At 41.3% G+C, this 25,868-nt stretch overlaps 1 protein-coding gene across 4 annotated transcripts in view; it reads left to right on the forward strand.

Annotated features, from left to right (window-relative positions):
* The window catches only part of CTNNA3 (catenin alpha 3), a 401,940-nt gene that overhangs the window by 291,876 nt on the left and 84,196 nt on the right, over positions 1 to 25,868 (forward strand). For all 4 annotated transcript variants that reach the window (XM_062496193.1, XM_062496191.1, XM_062496192.1 and 1 more), the window contains one exon: positions 16,625 to 16,825. In XM_062496193.1, coding sequence (XP_062352177.1) covers positions 16,625 to 16,825 — 201 coding nt within the window. The remainder of the gene's footprint in view (positions 1 to 16,624; positions 16,826 to 25,868) is intronic.

The raw sequence follows: 25,868 nt of genomic DNA on the forward strand, positions 1-25,868 counted from the left end.
GTAAGAGCTGGATCTGTCTCACTGAGCACGCAAAGTTTGTTTTTGCTGGTGCAACTCTTATCTGTTAATGACCCACCTGGAAATTCTGTCAAAACCATCATACTGCTTTGCCCTCACTGGGACAGCCCTCTACTTTTCCCTGCTCTTTCTTTTAGACTCTTTTTCTTCCATAACATTATGGTAGTTGACATTTCAGCAGTGTAGGGATGTATCTTGTGGAGGAGTAGGAGGTTTAGTTGTGCTGCTTACTAAAATGGGTATTTTTAAATGGAAGTAAGGGCAAGAACTATTTGCAGCAATTTAGATACATCTTTACTTACTATGAGGTATTCTTTGGGAAAACACAGCATTATTTGCCTTTAATTACTGTTGAACTAGTGTGCTTCTAGTGTTTTCTTAATTGACTTCAGAAATTTCTGTGCTCACCCATAGTAACCTGTTTCTAGGTCAGTATAGGCTTAGGGTTTTTTTTTTTTTCACTACAAATTTGAGTTCATTGACATTTAACTGGTTTGCTTAATTCACTGATCATTTCGTGCTGTGATACCATCTTCAGTTTTTTGTTGTCAGCTTTGACTGCCTGGAATGAGAAAAGACAAGAAAATATCCTCCTTTATGACTTTAATACTCTCCTTTTATATTACTTTTGAAAGCATTGAATTACACTATTTCAGAGCTGATCCCTGTGGAAATGCTGGCTTACAGAGTTGGGAAGACTGTCTGCTTGTTCCTGCCCCTTGTTTTATCTTTTGTAAGAAGTAACACCAGTAAATATGTCATTTATCCTATGCCATCTCAGAGCTCTCCGGGAATAGCAGTTGAAAGGCTTTTGGAAATCTAGTGTACACTTACCAGCTGCAGTGCTTAGCTCACTCTTCACTGGTGCCTCCAGTTTGTGATACACATCTTGCTACTCTACTACAGAGCTACTTGGACTCTTCTTAATTATTTGGTATTCCTTTATACAGTAGTTTATACCAGTTTGCCATCAGAAATACTATATACACTGTGATAATTTATAAAAGATTTGTGTTAATCATAAAAGTATTGGGGTTTCTATAAAGCAGAATACTAAGGTCTGAAGTGAAGCAGGGACATTAGATAGAGAAAAATATATTATTAAATCATTCTGTTTTAAATACCCCTGTTATGCTAAATAACTTGTATCTACTACCAGTTTGCAAAATCAGACTTTCTGATAGTCTGATAGATTTTGCAAAATCAGACTTCCTGCCTTCAGTTGATCCTTGCTGCCTATCTACAAAGACCAGACTTGCTGACTTTTGCTGGTTATCTATGAGACTAACACCCAGAGACTTTATGGGTCCTTTTTCGACCGCCACTGCTTACCTGGCAAAGTTATGACAGCAAAAAAAGCAAAAATTATTGATTACAATGAGAGACCATAGTATAGGAAGAGGCTGCAAACCAAGGTTCAACAGAGCGTGGAGTGGGCAGTGACCCCTAATGTTCCCCAGCGCTGCTTGCTCCACTTATATCAAATAAAGCAATCTAAATTTTGCTAAATATCAAGGTTTTTTGTTTCGCATTTATAACATAGATCTTTCTGATTTCCCTGATTCATCCCAGCCGCCTCCAAAGTTACCACCATGGTAATCCGTTTGTTTTTACTCTGTTATTAAGATAAATAGATCTTGATAGGCTGCATGTCACAATGAATAGCTCGTCGAGTCATTTTCAGTTTTCTTTAGAGGAATGTCTTCTTCCTGGAGATTTGTTGATGTCATGGTATCCATTTTGTTTTGATTGAAAATGTTGCATTGTCTCCTGCATGCCTTGGATGTCCATACCTGTATTCTTGCCTCAGAAGTAGTTTACAGTCCTGATACACTGCTTTAAATGCAAATTGTTCTTGCAGCACTCCTGGCATAGACTTCAGGGCAAATGTTTTCACAGTGTGTTAAACTTGTTAGGCAGTGGGTGTGTTCTTAGGGACTCATTGGTTATGGGTGTCATGTCCTAGCCACCAGATCTGACCATGTGTCACAGGCTGATTTTGGGAACCACTCTGTCCCATGAAAACCTGCTGTTTGAAATTAGTATGTTCTGAATCAAGGTTTTCTGCCCTTGCTGGTGAGGTTATAGGAACATTTTAGTGGTGAACTTTTGGGGAGCTGTAGAGGGTAAGAGTGAATCGGATGTGTGAAGTCACTGAGTGAGTAGGCAGGACTAGGGAGCTGGGTAGTGCAGTTCAGCAGTGGACTTGGCATTTAGATGACTTGAGGTTTCTGTTCAGAAACTGAAATTTCATATTGAATTCCTGCTCTGTTCTTACTGAATTTTGGTAGGTTGTTGCTATTTGTTAGCTCCAACATTTGTTTCTCATCACAAGCTTTGCAAACTACTGGCATCTTCCTCTGAAGTTTTGAAAGCCTTATGCTTTTGGAATTAATTTTGTACGGGATCTGGCTGAGCTGAGATTTGGCAGCCTTTGAAGGATGCTCTAAAATGCATGGGTTTGATGCATATTTGGATTAATTTTTTGTGTGTTTATTTCCTAACAGGCTGCTTGCTGATGGCTTTCCAGCTGCAGCTGTGGCAGTAGCTTTTAGTGGTTTTGTGCAGCTTTGTAGGAATCGATTTGCTTGCTTTTTGTAATGAAGCCTACATGAAACATACACAAGGGTCCCCAGACCTGGTATGAAAATAAGCACAACCAAATGGTAAGGGAAGATTTTGGTCAGTGGCATTAAGAGTTTAAGGTGACAATCCTGCTGTGGTGCAGAATTGGAGCTATCTTTCAAGGATGAGATACAAAATCTTTATCTGGGATAGCAGGTTCCAGTTGTGCTGTAGTTCTGAAACCGGAGCGTGCTTTTATTGTGGGAGGCAGCATGTCAGATCTGTCTGTTCTTTCAAAATGGAGCATGAGAAAACAGACTTGCCTATGTGTACAAGATGAGCAAAAGCTGACTGTTGAATGTGACGTGCTCCCTGAAGGTCCCCTTTTGTGAGCCTGTTTCAAGCAGTAGTATATCAGTGAGGTTTTCTTGATAATCCAAAGGCAGCCTACCTTTGGAACCTCCACATGTGCTTGTTTGCTACAACGCTGGGAACCCTTAGCACTCTGGGGGGGGAAAAAGCAAGTGTGAAATCAAAGAGAGTGCTAGCTGAGTATGTGGGGTACACAAGTCTGACTTATGCCTTGGCTTCTGTTGCCCATAAATCTGATGCCTCAGATTTGGTCCCACAGATTTGGTGGATGGTAGTGTAATAAAGCTTAAAACCAACCACACCTCCCAAACTCTGAAACGCAAAAAAAGTTGAAAACAAACCGGCAGCATCTGTTTTTCACCAAGAGTAAGAATGTCACCAGCTTAGATTTCAGTGGGAGAACTGAGCTAATGAAGAGGCAGCTTTTCTCTGTAAGGGAGAGGTAACTTTTCAACAGCAAGCAACACAATTTGTAAAGGAGTATTCACCAGGAAAACTGACAAGTTTGTCACAGCTTAAAAGTTACCATTTTTGTAGGGAGACTTGGGAGTTTCCTAGCCCAATTATTTCTTGTCAGTGAAATGTTTTCTGTTAACACTTGCCCCTCTGTGCATGGGTTGTTGTGTAAGAAGTATTATTAGGTGTTGAGCACATGCTTACTGTAGAAGGTACAAAGCTGCAACAACAGAGTATTATGATAAAGTCAGTATTTTCACCTGAGCAATTACCTAAGAGTGGCAGATAGCAATTATCTTTTAACAATATTTTATAGACCAATGAACTAGCCAACATTTAACATAATAGTCTGCTTTGTTGCACACACTGTGAAACAGGTAACACCAAAGCTCTCCAGTTTTACACCCCTGATTTTGCAGAAGGAAATAGATGATATATTATCATGTTTGTTAATTCTCCCCTCTCCCCTCCAGAGGAAATGAAGTCTTTTGAAGGGGACAAATTATCCAAACCTTCCAGCTGATGCAAAGATAGACATTGAATATTTCTCAGTAATTACAATTTCTTCTTATGTTTTTTTGGCCCAAACTGGGAGGATTGCTAGCTCTTCATTCTGTAGCATCTGCCCTGAAATTGAGCTAGGTTATCAGCTACGCATTGATTTCTAAGATAAGTGCTATGAACTATTTCCCTGTAATCTGGCTACTGTTCCAAAGACTTTTCGTTTCCAATGAGATAAGTGTCAGTGTAATTCCTGGCATAAACTAATTCCTTCTGTTAATCCCTTACTCAGAGAACATTGCTTTTGCCATTTTAGACTTAAAGATATATGATTTATCAAGGCCTTTCTGGGTTTTTAGGAGATATCTTCATGAAATTAGGCAGTCTTTTAGCTAGATTTGGATTCTGAATGCAGAATTTAGAAAGCAACAATAAATTTTCCATTTCCCAGCTGTAGAAGGGCAGAAAACAAATTTATTTATGACCTGCTTAGGGCCAGTTCATATTTCACCTAGGACAATAAAGGTACAGGCTTTAGTTCTTCTCTTTTGGCAGAGCACGATATGGAAAATTGAATCTCAGCTTCTGTGGTGCTGAGAATACAGTTTATTTTTTCTTTTTTTTCCCTTTTTTTTTTTTTTTTTTTGCAACTTCTTTCTGCTTTAGTTAATTGAGTGTTTAAGCAGCTCTGTGTGGAAACTGGGCAGGCAGGTGAGGCACAAAAGACCAAGCAAAGGCTTGTGGATCATTTTTTTTTATGTGACACAGTCCTCTGCTTCTATGCTGAAGGAGAATGCTCTCGTGTATTTCAGAACTCTCCCACAAATGCTTCCAGCAGGCTGCTGCAAAACTAATGACAATGACAAAATAAAGGAGCACATTGCCAGGAAAAGTCTCCCACCTCTAGTTCATTCCTGGAAGGAGCAGCCTCCCAGAATTTTTACCTGAGGTTTATAGAAGTGGTGGAAAGGGGAACTGTCTCCTGTACTTTTTGTGAGGGAGTGCTCTGAGGAGAACACTGAGTGCTGTGGCTGTGCAGTGTGGTGGAAATGAAGGGAACAGGCCCGGACTGACTATAAAGAAAATGGTTATCCTCTGTATTTTTTGAACTGGCTGCCACATACTAAAGGAAAGTGTGACAGGATTTTGTAAGGCAAATAATTCTCCTTTATCCAGTAGCTAAAATGAAGAGTGAAAAGTGATGATTACGTCTGAGATAACAAGCTCAAAAGAAAAGTCTAAGTTAAGGCTGCCAGTCGGTGGCAAATGTTCTGAACAATTGTATGTCAGTCTGTAAAAGTCCTTGCTGACGTGCAGGAGGCGTGTTCCACTCATCTGGGGAGCCTGGTCTGCCCATGTCCTTTTTGGCTGGCTGTTCTTGTTGTTCTTCCCTTTCTCTCACATTATCCTAAAACCATTGTGGTTGGAATGGATACGAAGGTCTGGTCTGTCCTGCTGCTCACAGCTGCATCTGTATTGTATTCAGACCAAGAATAGCCAAGAGGAGTTCTTTATTCCAGGGAATCCCATTATCCCTGCAGAGATTCCCCATCTCTCCTGCCCAGTCCTCAGCAGCTTCATTTTGACTGTTACTGCTCATTTGCCAGCCTCCTACTTAAAAAGTGAAAAACCAGAGTCAATTAACTCGTTAATGCAGAATTAAGGTTACGTGGCAATGCTTTTTCAGTATTCTGCATTCACTAAAATTTAGTGTTGTCAGAGGAGTGTTGCTGATTACTTCATGACTTCTTGGATCTGTCTGGAAGCGCTTTATTTAAAGTATTTCTACCTAATACTAATATTAACTACTTTTTGGAGCAATTTAACAAAGCTGGGGGTATAAAGCAGGTTAGTTGAAGTAGGACTTGTTATGGAAGAGGAAATGGGGGACTACTTGTCAGTCCTCACATTTGTGAGCAGATTTAGGAGATTATAGAATCATAGAGGGGTTCTGGGCTGGAAGGGACCTTGAAACCCATCTAGTTCCAGGCCCCTACCTCAGGCAGGGGCACTGTCAGCTAGAGCAGGTTGCAAATGTAGCATCAGAATTCTAATGTAAATAACTGCACATTGAATTTGAGACAGAAAAAGGTTTCCTAGTCTAGTTTTCCTAGAAGAAGATTTGCTGCCTTATGTTGGCCAAATAGCATTCTGGTCGTTGTTATCAGGGGTTAATGTGGTCAAATGAAGGTTGAAGGGGTTTATTCCATTGTACTTCAAGAAGTTGAAGTTAATGAATTTGTTAAGAAGGTAAATCATCTTGGAAGAAATTTGCTGGTTTGGGTCGTAGCTACTTTGGTGAAGAGAATGCTCTTCTAGGAGACAGTTGTTATTAACATCATGATTATCTGGGTTATCAACATTACAGTTACCTAGGTTCATAGCTGAGACATGTCTAGTCTGGAAAATCTGTGATGTTCATTCTGGAATTCCTTAACAGTTGAAAAGGAGCAGGAGGACATATTGCAATGCAGCTTGTGGTTACAGTGATTTGTAAGGATTAAACAAGAATGGTCTATTTTATTTACTGTCCATTGTCTCCTCTTTCCTGCCCTGCTACCATTTCCAGTTCCTTGTTTTTCCCTTCTGGTCCTACGGAGTAAGCAGCAGGTTGCAAAGCATTAATACATAAAAAACTTTATGTTGCCTCTGTACATTTTCAAGGGATAGTATGAACCATCCCCTGTTAAGTTCAGAATGAAAACTGAGCTAAGCATTCTTAGGTGATTGTAGCCAGAGAAGAGGAACGGGCACTTCTGAGGCCCAGGTCCTTGCAGACCTTTACATGTGTATGTGGAGGATGAGGTGGATTGTCCCAAGATACGAGGTTGTCCCTGTGTCTTCAGCTGACACAAGAAGGATTGAAGAGGACTGGGCCAAATGAAGGGGCTGGGGTGAAGCTCTGTGAGTGCGTGTCACCCCTGCGTGTTTCTGCCTTGGGCTTGCAGCCCAGGGGACAGCTGAAATCTGGAGATGGACAAGTGACCCCTGCCCAGCTAGATAGGTTGACATTTTTGCTTCTTCTGGCTTCCCTTTCCCCCTGTCCTATCCCAGTGTTCATGCTTCTTGTCTGCTTCTTGTCTGTGCTCTCTCCAGATCCTTACCTAGCTCCAGGTTGGCTTGTGGGCTTCTACAGAGAACTTCCCTGTTTTCAGAGCTCTCTGAGCTTGGCTTGTGTACAACTTTAGGAGAGGCGAGGCACTCAGGGATGCTGAGAGTCTAAGCTGGTGCTTCCTTCATTTCAGAAAGGTCCTGGAATACACCTGGATGCTGAATGGGGAAGCTGACAATCCAGAAACCTGTCTGTAGGTGACTTTTGTGCCCACAAAATAGAGGGCATTGATTGAAGCAGTTAGCATCTCAAACCAACCAAGTCTTATTGTATCATGTTGAAAGGAATGAGGGTAAGAAATTAAATTCTGCAAAGGATTAATATTACTGTAGCATTCTCACTCATGCAGGGAGAGAAATTTTCTGTAATCTGAAACCTTTCTCAGCTAGTTAAACTGATAATTTTGGGCTGCCAACTCTGTAATTAGTAGGTACTTCTTTGAGACATATTCTTGCACTTTTTCTGTTTTGTGGGTGGTGTGGCAGAGAATTTTGGGTGGGTTTGATTTTACTGTGTGGATTGCGTTGTTTTTCTTGATGGGGTTTTTAATGAGAGTTTTTGTTGTTGTTGTTGTTTTTTTTGTTGTTGTTTGTTTGTTTGTTTGTTTTCCTAGCTTACCATGAGTTTAGATACTGGCATTTTAGATTCATTCATGCATATATATGAATGAAAATGAACTTTAAGGAGAAGCTGCCAACTCAGCCAATGCTTTGTTCACCCTAAGGTAAAATTTGGAAGAAATACGCACCTCAGTTAGTATTTTCCTGGAACAGAACTGAAGCCAGTATTTCAGATGACAGGTTGAAGTTTCTAAAAAAATGAAGTATTCTGTCACTTTTCCCTCAAAAATCATCTGCAGGGACTTGCACAGATAATGATAGATCCTGAAGAACATTGCCTAGAGGGGTACCTTTATGCTATTCCCTCTTTTCTCTCCTCACAGTCATCTTCCATCCTTTTTTTTCTGTTGTCTTCTAGCTTTTAGCTTGCAGCCTCCAGCTTACTGTTAGAGACAGACACCATATTTCTGTCTTGTGTCCCATGGTCCTGGAAACTCAGATTTTACCTTTTTCTCAAGTTAACCTATTGTTTCCTGGACCACTCTGGCAAATTTTGTGGACATGTTCCTTCAGGAAAATCTATCCCATTAACAAGAGGCACACAGGTTAACTCCGGAGGCTTCTCATGGATGGGTTTGATCTTTCTTGGTGTCACAATTCCCCTTTCACAGGGAGGTTGTAGTTACAGTGCTGAAAAAGGTTGCTACAAAAGGAAAAATAAATTCATTTTCTCTAGCACCTAGAAACTACAGCGTTTGCACCCACTTGTCTGCATCAATTAATTTCTCGTCTTCACCGGTGTCCTGGGGTGACTTTGTGTTGGAGTGTGAAAAACAGAGGCCTCTCTCAGTCCCTCAGAACAGATCACAGGCTTTGAACTAAAATCTTTAAAAAAATTAACGTACATTAAGCCACACAGACATGTAGAAGAAGTGTAAGCTTTAGCTTTAGGTAAGTAGAAATATTAAGTTGTATAGATATGAAGGAGAAGTAGAAGTCTTAGTTTTAAGTAAGAAAGGATATGGTTTAAGTGCCTTAAGAAAGTAAAAAGCCTAGAAAGTAGTGTAAGGAGCAAGCTTTGGTGAGAATTCAGAAACTTAGTTCTAGACATAATGGAAACATAGTAAAAACCTTGCTTGCATTTTTAGCTAGAACAAGATAGAACCACTTGTGTAAATAGCTATGCTGTTTGCATGAATTGTGTAAGGATTAACACCACTTTTGTACTATAGAGCTGGAGTTCTAATATGTTTATTAGAAATGCTTCAGGTTTGTGTTTGTAGCTCATTGGGAAATTTGTAAATAAAAATCCATGTACTGGAGTGAGAGTGCTCACGCCCTCTCTTCCTTCTCCACCATCATCACTACCACCACAAGAAGAGAAGAACAGAAGAAGAAAGACCAGGGAGCTTCTGCCTCTTCTCAAGACTGTAGCAGGCTGCAGCTTCAACCTCTGCTCAGGATTTGGTACCAGGCTGCAGCTCCTGCTTCTGTTCAGGACCCTATACCAGAAAGCTTTTAGCACAGACTATAACACTTGGGACTCTGTCTTTGAGACTGATGTGTCTCTACAAGTAAACAACTTTACACCAACCAACAGCTGCTCTTGCCTCTTGGAAGACCTAACCCATAGCAATCTCGACACTTAGGATGTTTGTATGCTCAATTGTCTGTTCTGTTTGTATTGGATATTGAGTTCTGCAGCTTTAATGCTGGTTCTGAGAGGGAAGAGGGAGAGAAGAGGTGCAGAGTTTATCAGAAAGTGCACTTGCTCCCTGGAATCCTTCACACAGACTGTGCTGTCCACAGCGGACAGCAGGGGAGAGCTCTCCTTTGCTCTTAGTTTCTGACTAGCTAAGGCAGAGAAGTTCCCTGGACTGTGTTCAAACCTGCTCTGGACTGAAAACCCAGAAGAGCACCGGGAGCTCACACCTGTGGCCCTCCAGGCCTGGCCTGGGCTGCAGCATTTCCCAGTGCCAGAGGGACTGAGAACAGCCTGAGTGAGCCAGGCTGCAACCCACGGGAGGGACTCTGCTGAATTTGTCATCTCTTTGGAACGGCGAGAGGTTTTGCTGTTTAGTATTGTTCATTTTTGTGCTAGGAAGTGCTTTGCCCATTAAATAAACAGGCTTTTTCCACTTCTCTCACAGGAAATATTTTCCTGAACCAGAAGGGGGGGGGGGGGGGGGTGGTGCCTGAATTTGTTTCCTAGAGGGACCCAGTTTGAAGGTGTCCTCTCAAATTTGCCCTAAACCAAGATAACAGGTGATGTGCTCAAATTCTTCCCCATGCTCAAAATGGAGAAACTATTTCCCCCCCCCCTTACATCAAGTCTGAAGTTTCCTGTGGTTTCCTGCAGAGCAGTTGCCTGTTGGTGCATTTGTCCAGCTTGTTGGGGTTGGTGTGGGTGTCAGCCCTTGTCCTCTGGACTATGAGCCCGGTGGGCTGCCTGGCCGTGTCGCCTGCGGAGTGCTCTGTGTCTGACCTTAAATGCTCCCAGCTCCTCCTCCCCCTTCCTGAGGAGCAGCTGTCCTAATGTGCTGTTCATCTTTGTGTGCCGCCTGCTCCTCCGTGAGCCTGCGGGGCTGACTCCTTCTGCGGCTCTTCCCCTGCCCAGGCAGTGCCTCCCTCACCGCCCTTGGGGAGCCTGGGGACGCTGGCACAAGTGTCCTTCAGGTCAGGGATAGCCAGAGCACTGACCCGCCCCCAGAGCCACTCCATCTCTGAAACCGATCCGTTTGGCCATGCTTGATTTACCCAGAGCTGTTAATCAGTAGTTTGTTCCTAATAATCTTCTTGTCCTTCTGGTGCCTGGAAATGTTTTCCTCGAGGTCTTGCTCCATAATTTTTACAGGAACTGAGGTGAAGCTTTTGCCCATGGCTTTCTGGATGCTCCTTGCCTTTTAAACTGGACAATAGACACTTCAGTGCTTCTTATGTTATGGCTCTGTGTGTCCAAACTGGAGCATTTCAGAGGTGTGAGTGCATTTGGCTAAATACCAGATAATTGGGAACCCTGCCTGTTGCACCACCCTTGGTATGAGGCAGAATCACGGTGTTGGCAGAGAGATTAGCAACAAACAGTATTAGAAATTACCATTTAGTTTCTTAGATTTGGCAGATGAAGAATGTTTAGTTAATACAGTTAGAGAAGAAAGGATGTGTAATTTCCATGTTGTAACTAATTATTTTTCTGCACTTTTCTATTAATTCAGAAATTCTTCTATTGAAATTGCCAGGAACTTTGGACATTAAGTGATTACCAGTGATTTTATTTCTGAATAGTGACTAAGACACTGTCTTGCTTGTAGAATATAGATACTTTATAACCATATCTGCAAGTGCTGAGGAAATGTTATTTCATAAAATTGCTGATGGAGATTCAGCCTTGAGCATTGTGTGAATTTCAGTATGTAGCAAAAAGGTCAGAATTAGATTAACTCGGGGTTGGATTTTTTTTTTGTTTGATGTTGGTTTTTTGGTTTTTTTTGTTTTGTTCATTTGGGTTCTTTTTCTATCTGAATAGAGAAAGAACAGGGAGTTGTTTACTGGGACTTGTACTTTCCACTTGGTTGCTTTGTTCTCTTAACTTTGGCACTAAAACTTGCTAAATCTAGGTATGGATGTTCTTACTATTTATTTGATGTCAGATATCTTTCTGGAGTTCATCAAAGCATTGAGTCTCTGGGAGCATGTCTTTTGCCATACTAAATAGTGCCATTATTGGAAAACCTGGAATCCTTTCCTGATGAGCACCTCTGAGATACCCTGCCCAGGGAATAGGAGTTTTCTGAAAGGAAGCTGACTTTTTGTACAAAGTTTCTATACTTTCATTTTATCATGCTAACAGATGAGAAAAGATAGGAATCATTTTTTGGCTAGACTATCACTGCATACATTCCTAATTTTATGATTTAGGGCTTGCAGAAAAGAATGTTTTATTTTTCTGTCTTGTCTTCAGGAGACCAAATTGAGTTTTATAATGCCTTTTCATGTACTAAATTATTTAAATTTCTAGTAATTATTTTTCTTTTCTTTTTTTTCATAATGTCTCCATTTAGTTCACAATTTTTTTTCCAGCTGAGCAGAGAAACTTTAATTAAAGTGCTTCAAGTGAGGTGTTATCAGTGCCAAGTGGAGTGGAAGGCCATCACCTGTCTTTTTCTTAGATGACATACAGAGGAAGAGCTATAGATTTTGTCCCAGAGACAGTCTGAGTCATGGCTTTGTCAGACACCTTTATTAGTCATTGGTTAGCTCAGCTGAGATATGATTTTTGGGCATTTTTGGCTAACACCAAAATCCCAGAGGGAAAGCAGAAGGTGCAGTGCACTGCTCGTGATAATTGCTGTGGCAACCTGACAATTTCCTTAAACATCTATCAGTCCACTGTTACAGTTGACTCTTCTGCTAGACATTGACTCATGACAAAGAGATGGTCCATCATCCTAATCTTCCTTTACTGCACTTGGCCAAAAATCAAAAGTTGACCTAATGCATTTCGTAGAGGAGGAGGAGATATCTGTGAGAAAGACAGAGCTTTAAACAATCTCAGCTGGACTGTGATCAGTGCTGTTTCTTCCCTTTTCCCTTTTCCTTTTTTATTTTCTTTTCCTTTTTTATTTTCTTTTCCTTTTTTTTTTCTTTTCCTTTTTTTTTCCTTTTTTTTCTTTTCCTTTTTTTTTCTTTTCCTTTTTTTTCTTTTCCTTTTTTCTTTTCCTTTTTTTCTTTTCCTTTTTTCTTTTCCTTTTTTTCTTTTCCTTTTTTCTTTTTTTTTCTTTTCCTTTTTTTCTTTTTTTCTTTTCCTTTTTCTTTTCTTTTTTTCTTTTCTTTTTTTCTTTTCCTTTTTTTCTTTTCCTTTTTTTCTTTTCCTTTTTTTTCTTTTCCTTTTTTTCTTTTCCTTTTTTTTCTTTTCCTTTTTTTTCTTTTCCTTTTTTTTCTTTTCCTTTTTTTTCTTTTCCTTTTTTTTCTTTTCCTTTTTTTTCTTTTCCTTTTTTTCTTTTCCTTTTTTTTCTTTTCTTTTTTGTTTCTTTTCCTTTTTTTTCCCCTTTTCCTTTTTTTTCCCCTTTTCCTTTTTTTTCCCCTTTTCCTTTTTTTCCCCCTTTTCCTTTTTTTTCCCCCTTTTCCTTTTTTTTCCCCCTTTTCCTTTTTTTCCCCCCTTTTCCTTTTTTTCCCCCCTTTTCCTTTTTTTCCCCCCTTTTCCTTTTTTTCCCCCCTTTTCCTTTTTTTCCCCCCTTTTCCTTTTTTTCCCCCCTTTTCCTTTTTTTCCCCCCTTTTCCTTTTTTTCCCCCCTTTTCCTTTTTTTCCCCCCTTTTCCTTTTTTTCCCCCCTTTTCCTTTTTTTCCCCCCTTTTCCTTTTTTTCCCCCCTTTTCCTTTTTTTCCCCCCTTTTCCTTTTTTTCCCCCCTTTTCCTTTTTTTCCCCCCTTTCCCTTTTTTTCCCCCCTTTCCCTTTTTTTCCCCCCTTTCCCTTTTTTTCCCCCTTTCCCTTTTTTTCCCCCTTTCCCTTTTTTTCCCCCTTTCCCTTTTTTTCCCCCTTTCCCTTTTTTTCCCCCTTTCCCTTTTTTTCCCCCTTTCCCTTTTTTTCCCCCTTTCCCTTTTTTTCCCCCCCTTTCCCTTTTTTTCCTCCCTTTCCCTTTTTTTCCTCCCTTTCCCTTTTTTTCCTCCCTTTCCCTTTTTTTCCCCCCTTTCCCTTTTTTCCCCCCTTTCCCTCCCTCCCTTTTTCCCCCCCTTTCCCTTTTTTTCCCCCCCTTTCCCTTTTTTTCCCCCCCTTTCCCTTTTTTTCCCCCCCTTTCCCTTTTTTTCCCCCCCTTTCCCTTTTTTTCCCCCCCTTTCCCTTTTTTTCCCCCCCTTTCCCCTTTTTTTCCCCCCCTTTCCCTTTTTTTCCCCCCCTTTCCCTTTTTTTCCCCCCCTTTCCCTTTTTTTCCCCCCCTTTCCCTTTTTTTCCCCCCCTTTCCCTTTTTTCCCCCCCTTTCCCTTTTTTCCCCCCCTTTCCCTTTCTTCCCCCCCTTTCCCTTTTTTTCCCCCCCTTTCCCTTTTTTTCCCCCCCTTTCCCTTTTTTTCCCCCCTTTCCCTTTTTTTCCCCCCTTTCCCTTTTTTTCCCCCCTTTCCCTTTTTTTCCCCCCCTTTCCCTTTTTTCCCCCCCTTTCCCTTTTTTTCCCCCCCTTTCCCTTTTTTCCCCCCCTTTCCCTTTTTTTCCCCCCTTTCCCTTTTTTTCCCCCCTTTCCCTTTTTTTCCCCCCTTTCCCTTTTTTCCCCCCCTTTCCCTTTTTTTCCCCCCTTTCCCTTTTTTTCCCCCCTTTCCCTTTTTTTCCCCCCTTTCCCTTTTTTTCCCCCCTTTCCCTTTTTTTCCCCCCTTTCCCTTTTTTTCCCCCCTTTCCCTTTTTTTTCCCCCCTTTTCCTTTCTGGCAAATTGTACCTCGGGAAAATGAAGTTTAGCAAATTTATTGATTGTGAATTAACTCTTCTGGGAAGAATTCAGAGCATTGTGAAAGGCTGTCTGTTGGCTGTGGTCATTCAGCACATGCTGCTGGGCAGTGCCCATGCTGGGGACAAGCTCACTTGGGGTTTTTGGGTGTGCAGATGGCATGTCGTGCTGTGCTGCTGCCAAGGGCTTCAGAGTGTGTGATACACAGGTGGATGGCATTGGGCAGATTCCCTGTGACCCCTGACATGTGCCCATGAATGAATGGAGCAAGCAAACCTGTTCTTCTAGTACCAGGTGGTTGGACAATACAAAATTAAGAAAATCGGTGTCCTTCTTTGCGACCTTTGAAACACGGTATCTGAGAGCGTACATCAGTCTAATTTATATCCAGTTCTAAAATGGCTTAAAAGTAGTATTGCCAGTTTGGAAGGAAGCTGCTGATGGCAGTCTCAGGCTTACAACATACAGGTCTAGTTGCATCTCTGTTGAGCATCTGTTCTCAAGTGTGCTGTTCCACTAGAGTGTTGTTTGTGACATCCCTTAGAAAGGTTGGGAAACTGGGAGCTTTCCACCATGTGTTCCATTCATACAGTATGTCCATGAGGCCACATGCAGTTTTATTTTTTAATGCCCCTGGGATTCGTATCATATGGAATAATGAGGTAACTGTGTTTTTCCATTGTGGAGATTTTGCTCGGTAGGTCTCAGAAGAGCCCTACCTTTGTTTACACAGGATGAATCCCTTTAATGGCTGTCTGTGCTGGACAGTAAAAAGCAGTGTATGCTTCACAGCAAGGCCCTTGAAGTGGTGGTTGTCCATTCTGTCATTGTCTCTGTTAACACATGGACAGTACTGAAATTAATACAGTGGTGGCCCATACTGCTTCATTTTGGACATGGCCATGGCAGCAGAAATGGGTTTTTTTAGTCACTTCTCCTGCATTCTGTGCATGTCAGACCTCTCTCTCTATGGTTGTACACATTGACAGACTGGTTTGTTTGGAAGCCTTCCCCTGTGGAAGCACACAGGAAGAGGTGCCTGGAAAAGGAAAGGTGAGATACTACCTGTACAGCACAGGTTAGAGCCTGGAACATCTTTGTGCACCTGCTCATTTGGGCCCTTCTTTCCAGCTGGACATGTTCTGTTTGACACTGCAGTAACTGAGGTAGCTGCCAGTGCTCTGAGTGCCCTGTTTGCGTGGAGCTGTCAGTCCATGGGGGCAGCTACCAGACATGCACTGCACACGCATGAACACACAGTGCTGACGAATCAGCGCTGCTAAACTCCTCCTGCACACCGTGGAGGTGTTGGCATGGATCTGAAAAGGATAAGGATGTTTTGTCTTTACAGAGACATTCTGTGATACAGCCATTTCATAAACAGAGCCAGAATTCCTAGGTTTTTGCATCGGCAGGTTCCCAAGATAGTTGTGCCAGACCCAGTTAGTAGTTCAGGATTACCTAATGGTGTCTTTTATCTGTCCAAGTTACTGTGATTGTCTAACTCATTGGATAACATGAAACAATTTAATACTCATGTACTGAATGGCAGTCATCTGAATTAACAAGAAACCTGTAAGCTCTGAATTAATTAATAGCTTAGTGCAAGGGAAGCTTCCCTGGTACCTTCTGAAGATGGAGCAGATCTGTTGCCTTCACAAAGTGCACTTCTAATGTTCTTGTAGTACATTCTCTTGAGACAGAGAGCAGATTGTAGATCTGTGCAGGAAAGGAAATTAAATACCAGTGCTAATAGGGAAGTTTTTAGGAAGTGTTTAAGCTGTAAAGCAGTAAATGTGCTATAATTTAAAGATGTATTTTATGATGCTACTTTGTGCCATAAATTTAATTTTGTATTTGTATGACTTTGCATGAAAAAACAACAGAGTATGATCTTCAATATTGGTTGTATAGATGGAAATATTAACATATCACATAACTGTTCTCTCTGTAGTTCTTGAAATTAGTGTCTTCTAACTTGATTTGAATCCCTATTTGTGCTTGTTATGCTTTGGTTTAGGATCAATCTTTAGTGCCAGTATTTTCCCCTTTTCTCCTTCATCTTTGTCCTTCTTGCTGATGTTTTTCTCCCCATTTCTGCATATTTAAGTATCAAAGAATGGTTTGGTAAGCACAAATACAACTTTACTATTGCCAGTTGAAAAATTTATATATAGAAAGATGGGGGGGTGATAATTTACTTTTGGGTTCGGTTTAGCATGAGCATCCTAAGTCATCTATGTAAAAAGTTAATTTAGTTGTTGGGCAGTTGTTTGTCACTGGAGGCTCATCTCATTATGGAGAAAGTTGTCACAGTGGCTGAAGAAGGTTTCAACAATAAAGTAGCAGCTTTAATAACTTTTTCTTTATTTTGCAAATATTTACTTTGGAAGGTTTTGTGTTTTCATATTTTATAACTTTCAGACTCATTATTGTACTGTTGCTTTTGCCTATAGGAGAGCATTACAGTGCCTTTGGACTGTAGGAGTTAGTTATTTGTTCGGAGAACTGCGAGGCGGTTGGGCGCGGGTTTGCCCCAGTAAGTTGCGCAGCCCAGCTGTGCTGGTGCGTGAGTGCCTAAGGGCCGGTGTTCGAGCGGTGCCCTTGTGCTTGCAGAGAGCCACATCCTGGAGGACGTGAACCGCTGCATCGTGGCGCTGCGGGAGCGGGACGCCGAGGGCCTGGACCGTGCTGTAGGTGCCGCGCGTGGCCGCGCCGCCAGGGTCGCGCACATCGTGGCGGGGGAGATGGACGGCTACGAGCCAGGAGCTTACACCCGGGGCGTCATGATGCACGTGCAGCACCTCACCAGGGCTGGTAAGGCTGAGTGCTTCCTTTCCTTCACACACTGCCTTTGTGGTGAATCCTCTGCATCCTGATGAGTCCCTCACAGGGCTCTCCTCCCTTTAGCATGCTGTTGAGTTAGGATGAGACCAGGCAGTTCAAAAGTAAGTTTTAAAATTTTATTTGAATTACGTGATCTCTGTAAGGTTACTTGAGTTACGGAAGACTGCTACTGGGGTACTTAATGCATGTAACATTGATTGGAGACTTGTAATTAATGAAGGAGCAGCTTCCCACTTTGTTGCACTGGCCTCACCACCCCTGCTCTAAGCAGATGAAAGGCAAACTCAGAGAAGCAGGTGCCTGGTTTGTGTGTGCTTCCACTTTAAAGACTGTTAAGCAGTAATTAGATGTACGAAAAGTCTTCAGTTTTGCAAAACAAATTTGGAACTTTGTAAAATGCTTAGCAGGCTCCTTTGCATTTCCATAATATTATAAAAGAGGGCATCCTACATTGGAAAATGCCTGTACTAGCTACAGGGGGTGTAACTGCACTACTCTATAAGTGATTCCTGTGTTTTCCATAAATGACTCTCTGGATTCATTCATAATGTATACTTCATTGGGAAAAAAAATAAAAATCTATGGAGTTCCCAGTACTTCCATGTTTTAAATGGTTGCAAGTCTAATAGTTGGGATGGTTGAACTGCTCCCAAGAGATTTTCTGGAATATAGGATTTGGCTTCCTGAACTCAGAAGTTTAATTCCTTGCTCTGTCAGTCTAAACAAATGCCTGGTACCTTACATTTAACTGACATTTGCTTCATTTTTACCACAAGAAAAGACAGGAAATTTGTTTGAGCTCCTTCTTAAAATGTTCAAATATGTCCAGGGCAGAACTGTCTTCATGTGAACACGAGTAAATTGACATTGCACTGAAGTGGCAGAAGAGAGCAGTGGGAAGAGGTTAAGTAGACTTGCCTGGTTTTATCTTGCTTTCTGATATTTTGATGAGAAAATCAAAAAAATTTCACCATTGCACTCCTTTCTTCATGATTTCTGGAAGTACTGTCACAAATACTGAGAGGGAAGTAGCATAGAAAAGCGTAGTTTTGATTCTCATGTATAAGCTGAGCCTGCTTTTCTTGAAACTGATAGTGTTTAAAGACATTAGGAGTTGACATTAATTTCTGTTCTCTTGCTGTGCTTTGACAGTAATATATATAATATACACCTAAACCTGTCTGTCTGCAGAAGACAGAGGCATAAAACTGGTGGTGGTTGGAATGTTTGCTTGTTTCAAGGAACATCAGGCATGGTCACATCTCAGATGACTTTGCAGTACTTCAAAGAATTCACTGTCTGTATGTTGTTCAGTAGGAGTGGAAAAAAGACATTTCTCATTTTCACCTGTATTTGTATGATCTGCAATGAACAGATACTGAACTGTGAGAGGGCTCTTGGTTTTGTTTTATATAACTTCTTCAGCTTACAGGTGAAATGCAGGTAGGTTGCAGCCCATGGGTGTAACTGGAACCATTCTATCCAGCTGGCGCTTTCAAGTCAAGAGGATGGCAAGAGGACACTTCACCAGGAGAGAACTCTGTATGTATGCTGTCCTAACCTCCTCAGTTACCTTGCACAAATAACCTCGGGCAGTGCAGGGCATCCTTTATGCCTAAGGAAGAGGTATGGTGTTACTGATGAGAAATTATTGTAGGTGGAGTATAGAATTAGTGAAAACAAAATTACAGACAAGGAGCATACATGGAAATAGCAGAGAACTAAAAACAAAAATGGAAGAGTGAATGGGAGAAGAAATAGGAAGGATGCAAATTGGAGGTAACATAAGGGAGAAAATGTGCATGAAGAGGAGCAGATATATTTACTGTTTGTTAAAACAAGGATCAAGGTTAAATTGTAAAATATATGATGAGGTAATTTATAAGAAAAGAAATATGTTCAATTCTCTGCATTGCAGTATGCAAGGAAAGAGCAGAGATCACACAATCTATCTCTTCAGCTAGAAGACATCAAACATATTTAAGATTAGGTGAGCTATTTAACAGTAGTATCTTAATACTGTCACAAAATGAGTATTAAAAACTGGAGCTAAATTTCTTAGCTCTGTTGTAGTCTGGTGCACATAGGAGCTGTTGGCAGCCAAGTGCACCTCTACAGCATTGTACAATGAAGTGACTGCTTTCTCAGGCTTATTTATCCTGTTCCTCTGTTTTACCCCTTCCATTTCCCTGAACAAGAAGGAAAACCCCAAGAAAACTAACAACAAGGCTCTGTAAAAGCCCCATCTGTGGTGTGGAGTTGAGCTTCTAGAAGTTAAATAATACCAGAGCTGAAGTTGTCTTTGCAGCCTTGATATCCCTTGATGTGCCCTCTGTGTGTGCATGACATGCATTAGGACGTGGTGGTTATGTGATCATACCCAGCTGTGCTACCAAACAGCTGCTTTGTGCAGGTCACTGCATGAGCACGTGCCAGGGTCACCCATTAGAGAAGGCTGCTGTCCACAGGCTCAATCTAGGACACCATGAAGCACAGGACTGTGGGAAGAGAATATATGGTCTCATGTTTGACATAGTTTAGAGGCACTTGATGATCCTGGTCTTTGTGGGCCATAATGGTTCTGTGACTCTGTAGTTGCACTGCCAGAGCCTGTGCAGAGTTCCTGCTGCTGCCCAGTCCTTAGGGGGTGCAGAGATGCTCCTCAGCTCCTGCTGTGAGGGAGCTCTGTGCTGGCTGTGCCCCTGTTCTACACCACAGTGACACTATGCCCTTCTCTGGTCCCCTGCTCCCAGGCTTCTGTGGGAGCAGCTTGGAGGGTTGAGTAGCAAAGAGTGGCACAGCAGTCTGGCCAAGGCCCCAGTGCAGATGGCTGGAAGTCAGCCTTGAGTGCTGTGGACCAAGGCGTGTGTGAAGCTTTGGGGCTCCTGGAGAAAAGTGTTCAGCCTTGGGGGGGGTGTGTTCTGGGGAGGCAGTGGGTTTACCCAGCAGCACCTGTTTAGCTGTACAGGGGTAAAGAAGTTGAGCTGTTCTGGTATGGTTAAGGCTGTGAGAACTTTGCTACTGGTGCCTCTGGCGTTCCCACTGTTTGGTAGATTGAAATACACAGATTGTTGCATTTTGGTAGGGTTTGTGTACTGTTGTATCAAAGCAAAATGAAACCTTTAGGAACTCTGTTTATAAAATCCTAAGGGTGATCTTGTTCTGTACTTTTAAATACCAGTCTCCTCTGTTATTTTATTGCCTGCCACAGTCTGCAGCAGTTAAATTTAAGTCAACAATTTATATTATGGCATATATCTGTTGATACAATAAAAAGTCTGTATTATAAATTTGGTCTGCAGTTCGGCTTTAATGCCAAAGTATAATGATATACATATATGTGTAAATACATATATAAATTCTTTAGATACTTAGGTGTCTACAGATCTTTTAAAGAAGCAAGGAAAAGAGTGGAGACAAAGATGAGAAGTATTTTAGCTGCCTCAAGTCAGCAGTGGGCCAAAGACATGCTTTTAGACCTCTTCTGGAGTGCTTGGGTTTGTGTTGAGTGATTTTCTTCAAAACCTTTAGAGGCTTCAGTTACTTTTTTGGAGCATATTTTAACATGGTGTTACATGTCAATGTAAGTGAATTTATTTATTTACACTAATTTATTTATTTATTTATTTATTTATTTATTTAGTGGTCCCAAGATTGCTGTTTTGCTCACCTTCCAGTCTCCCCTTTCCCTTCACAGCCCTTTCAGCTTGGGTACTTGCACAGCCCTATATTAACAGCAATCTACTACACCTGAAACTGAGCTCTGCTGTACAGTACTTTATTAATTGATTATCCAGGGTAGATTAAATCTACTGTGTTGCTTTTCTCTGGGAAAAGGTGATTTATCTTAGCCATAAAAAGACAGTGGTGTTTTCATGATCCAAGCCTCCTTCCATCTTGGGCTTTTTGTTCAGGTTTTCCATTTCTTGCAAGCCTATGTGCACAAGCTAAATGGCTTGTGTTTTCCTGGCTGCTTTACTTGCCTTTTTCAATTCCAGTTTACAGGTTTGTCATAGCAGCTTAAGTGAAATGACTGTCTGTTTCCTTTGTCCCCTGCCTTGAGTCTTCTGCAGGAGGGATTGTCTGTTCTTCATAAATGTGACTCCTTCCCCCAAAAGACACCCTCCAGAGAGGTAATGCAAGAGGGGGCTGTCTGTTTTCTCCTGCCTGCACTGACACTCAGTACTTACTTTGTCATCTTTTGGCAAAACCGCATGAGCCAGCATGGGAAGAGAGGAGCACCTCCAGAGACTTCGCTGGCTTTTCTGAAGATGTATCTTCAGATGGGATCCTTAGAGGGAATGAATAGGCTGTTGAAGGTCCTTACCTCTTGTTGTAGAACAAAAGATATCAATATGACCAACTTTATTCTAAATTACTTACTTAGGGGTGGGTAAAATGAGGTGAATGGACCTTACTCATTCTGTGGGGCACACAGAAAATCATAAGTTTTTATTAATTTAGAAGGACAAGTTTTTAATGAAAGAATATTTTTCATCAGTTGCTAATCCCTGACAGAATGAGATCAAAAAGAGAATACTTGCTGTTCAAGTCTGTTTAGTATTCAGTGATTTTTACCTTTGCTTATGAAACCCAAAGACTGCTGGAGAAGATGATTGACTCTTGTCACTTCAAAATACCAAAAAAAAAAAAGTCCCCAAAATATTTGAAGGAGAGAGGCTTGGACAAGCAAGTGTATGGAATTGGTGAGCATGTGAAATTAGTATGCAACCCAGACAAGAAACAGGTTACAAGAAACTATTCAGCAGAATTATTGCAAGAGCTAAAAGGAAAAAAAAAGGGGCAAGGAAAGCACTGAGGATATTTGTATGATGTAGCCTAAAATATGTGGTTTTTTACATTATTACTGCAAGGCTATACCTTGAGTTCATTCATTCTTGTGGCTGTTACTCCATTAAAGAGTTAATAAACTCCATTTTGTGGAGTCTGCAGTGAGGCTTTTTTTTAGGACTCTTTTCTTATCCTTCTGTGAAATTCTGCTAAAAATGTTGGCTTTTAAAATGGGATTTTGCTTCTGATGTAAGAATGTTCTGAAAAATAGGGGAAAATACCAACATTTTTTGTGTTCCAGGCAATGAAAAAATGACCCTGAACATAGAAATTATCTTTTTGCCAATCTTTTCTTCCTTTCCTCTAGCTCAAAAGTATCTTTGCTTCACTGTTAATAAAAGTGCAATGCCCATGTTGATTATAGGCACTGTGTGGATGTTCAGGTGCCTTTACACATCTGCTTCTTAAAAATGCTGTTGCACTTGTGGATCATTTAAAGCATGAGAGGAAACTGCTCTTGAGTGCACTGCTCCCCCAGGTTGTGCTCAGTGACAGCTGCAGAGTGCCCAGCACAGCACTGTTCAGGGCAGTCCTTGAACACGCTCAGAGTCTCCAAGAGTTTTCCTCCTCAAGAGAAATCTTAGTTAGAGCAGCATTTAAAATGCAGCATTGTTATAAAATAAATGTGTGCTTCTGAAGGGAATAACTTTGTTTTTGTGATGTTCAACTGAGTTTTGATGCTTTTTTGGTTGCTAGGTCATTTTCCTGGATTAGGATCGTAAGTACCTTTCTGTTACCTGCCGTGGATTTGGCACATGTGCTCTTGCTCCATCTAAGTTACATGGGGAGAGGGAGGGAGATGACAGTTTGAGTGGCATTGGTGGAAGAATTGGAAAAGTGAGGATGTTGGGTGAATTCAAAATCTTGCTACCATGGTAATGAATTGGCTGGTTTGGTGAAGTCTGGTTTACCTGCAGTCTGATTTTGGAGCAGAGGACACTTGGGGTAGCCTTCCTTAAAGTGAGATGCCACTGAACAGCAATGTTGTTTTTGCTTCTGCAATTTCCACAGGCCTTACAGGGGGGTGAGAATGGCAGTGCACTAATGGGCAGTAATGACTTTTTTTTCTCTCTCTCTCTCTCCTGTGTTTTGTGGCCTGGGCCGTTGGTTGGTTTGTTGGCTTTTTTTTCAAGAAGAATTGTGCCCTTCTGTAGTTGTTGTATGTGATATTTTGGGATAAATCTTCCCTCACTTGGAGCTACATTAAGAAGTGACTTGTGACTTTCCAATATCTGTCTAACTGTAATATATTCCTCTTAATACATTTCACCCTTTTAGATCTTAAGGACCACGAGACTGGTCTGGTTCAGTAGAGTCCCTTCCTTAATGCCAGCCCTTCCCTAAGCTGGTAAGACTAGGGAACTCCTGCTGTTCCTTTTACTGTGAATTTTTAACTGAGGCATGCTCTTAAACTTATACAAGGTTATCTCTATGCTCATATCAAAACCATTACCTTCATTTCACCTGTGACTTTCTTGCACAAGCTCTTAAGTGCCTTGACCTCTGTAATGTAAAGGACATTTCATTCACTTCCAGCTCTGTATCCTTTCCAGTTATTTGGAATGCGTTTTTCAGAGCCTCTGGGACACCCTTTTGCCTCATTACTGTTGTTACAATGTTTATCTTGCTGTCTTGCAACTATAAAGCCTGGTGCTATTGTTACTTTGCATTTTTTGGGAATTACAGCATGCTGTGTCTGTTGCACTTGGCCATGGTTAACTTGCTGTATCTCAGGCACCAGCTGATTATTTATTTCCTTTGTCATTCCACATTCAGAGAATCCTTTCATCCTGTTGTCTTTTAGAACAGTGTAATATGTTGGAGATGGCATCTTTCTTAGAGAAGCTGAAGTTTTTGTCTATTTTACAAGATTTTTGCAGTCGGAGCATTTTAGTTCTTAATGAGCAACTCTGGCTTCATCTGATGCACCCTAGACCCAGCTGTTCAGATCTACCTGCTGGGTTTTCCCAGTATGGACTAAAGTCATTGCAATGCTCTGGAATTTACCACTCTTCTCTCCATTTTCTTTTGTAACGTTTGCATGTCAGAGCACGATTTGCCTCCTAAGCAGGATTGTGAACTGAGTAACTTGATTTCATAAATCATCAGTGCTTAAGAGTTCATTGCCTATTCCATAGTATCTGTGAGGACTGTTTTGGTTTAAATGGTGACTATGAATCCAGTCTCAGTAAGGATTTCCTTAGACCTGAAAAATTGCAGTAACTTTTTGTTCTTCAGCTGTAGCTCTCTTAAGTTCTTCATAGAGATCATTACCTAATCAGAATTTATAAAAAGCATCTTTCACAGTTTTCATTTTTGCATGGAATACATTTTTGTGTTTTATAGTAAAAGTCATAATTTTGTGATATGCCTGATCATAATTATAAAATTATGATTGCTCTACCCCCTTCCAATATTTTCAGCTACATACATCTAACTCCAGTCTGTTGAAGATTCCTTTCTGGCAACATGCCCTCAGCTCTTTGTGCTTCCTTCCTTAAAAACCATGAACTTTTAGATCTGGAAGTGATGCAGTAGCTCTTGGTGGGGGGAGCATATGCATAATTCAGTAGGATTTATATATGCCTGTATATGTATGTTTGGATTATAAATCTGTTAAGGTAGTAAAATTGATTCTTGCTGAAATCATAAATGATAATCTTGTCTTCATTTTGTTCACCTTGTCTCAGTACATCTGTCACCGCCATTCATGGCGGTATTTGGAGAAGTGTCACTGAATGCATTATATGCCAAATAAATTTCTGTTAATAGGGCATCTCCTGGCTTTCTGGGGACTGTACTCTGTTTTCTAGCAGAGTACCACTACTGGGCAAGGTCATCTCTGAAGCAGGATTTGTTTGCTGCTGGCTTTGTTCTGTGTTGCAGTCGATAAGAACACCTAGCCACCTCCTCAGTTTACCCAGTGCAGTTAAACAGCTGCAGTTGTTTGGAATAATGCAGTAGGTAGCAGACAAAGTGTAAGGAATACATCCATCAGAACTGAAGCATTTGCTATGGAGTTCTATGCAGGAATGTACACCTGTCTGTCACTCACATTCCTTCTTGATTGTTGTCAGGCATTAAAGATTCACAGGTAGACAGCTTCAGACGGGAAGGTCTGTATCTTGGGTATTGTGCAAAAAAAACTGTTGCAGAATTCCTCACCCTTCCCAGGCCCCATAAAGTAGCAGCCATGCTTTGCTCATGGAATATTGGGCCTTAGCAGCCAGGTTAGGCAGTAAACTGTTGATGACCCTCCTAATCATCAGGAATGTTAGGGGAAAACCCATAGATGTTTCAGCAGCTTGTTTAGTTGTGGGGTTTTTTTGTTGTTGTTGTTGGGTTTTTTTGTTTGTTTGGGGTTTTTTTTTGTTTGTTTTGTTTTTTGTTTTTTTGCCATTATGTTTCAATTTTGTAATTTCTTTCCTGACCTGAAGCTTCCAGTAGTATTCCTTGTACCCAGAACGTTAGTCTTATCCAGGAACCTTATTTTTGGTGTTGAATGAGGCTTAAAATACTTGCATAAAACTGATTTCCTGGCTCTGAAGTCAGAAGTGTTTAGTGAACAATTTTATATGATACCAGCATACTGTTGGGTTTGAATTGCATATTTTTTAGGAACGGGAGGCTAGATTTCAGGAAATGCCATGAAGCAGATCTCTGAGGAGGCATTCATGGTAAAATAAACAATGTTTAATAATAGTATACCAAATATCAAAGTTGATACATGAATTATAACAGGAGTGCCAAAATAAGATGAGAAAGATCTAAGAACATGACCCTTGGAAAGAGGATGGTACTCACTGTACACTTTCCAAAGTAGGCCTTGCCAAACTCAGACCATTGGGGAAAAGCTTGCTGGAGAACAGAGGATGCTGAGGATGGGCTGGGCCATCCTCAGGTGTGGGTGGCTTGTGAGAAGGAGGAGAGAGACCGAGAGGTGAATGTGGGGAGGTAGCAGCCAAGGGACAATGGATGGAAACCTGCAGCTTCCCGAGGGAGTTGCAATGACTCTGGTGCCCCTCACTCTTGTAGGGATGGGTGCCACAGCTGAGGGCAGTGGCCACAAGCTGCAGCAGAGAAAACCAGGGAGAGTGTGGGTTGAGTGGGGCATTTATTTACTGTAGTGCAGCACTAGAACAGAGGTCCACGGACATTACTG

This window comes from Cinclus cinclus, chromosome 7, assembly GCF_963662255.1.
Source record: "Cinclus cinclus chromosome 7, bCinCin1.1, whole genome shotgun sequence".
In the NCBI taxonomy this organism is placed as follows: Eukaryota; Metazoa; Chordata; class Aves; order Passeriformes; family Cinclidae; genus Cinclus; species Cinclus cinclus.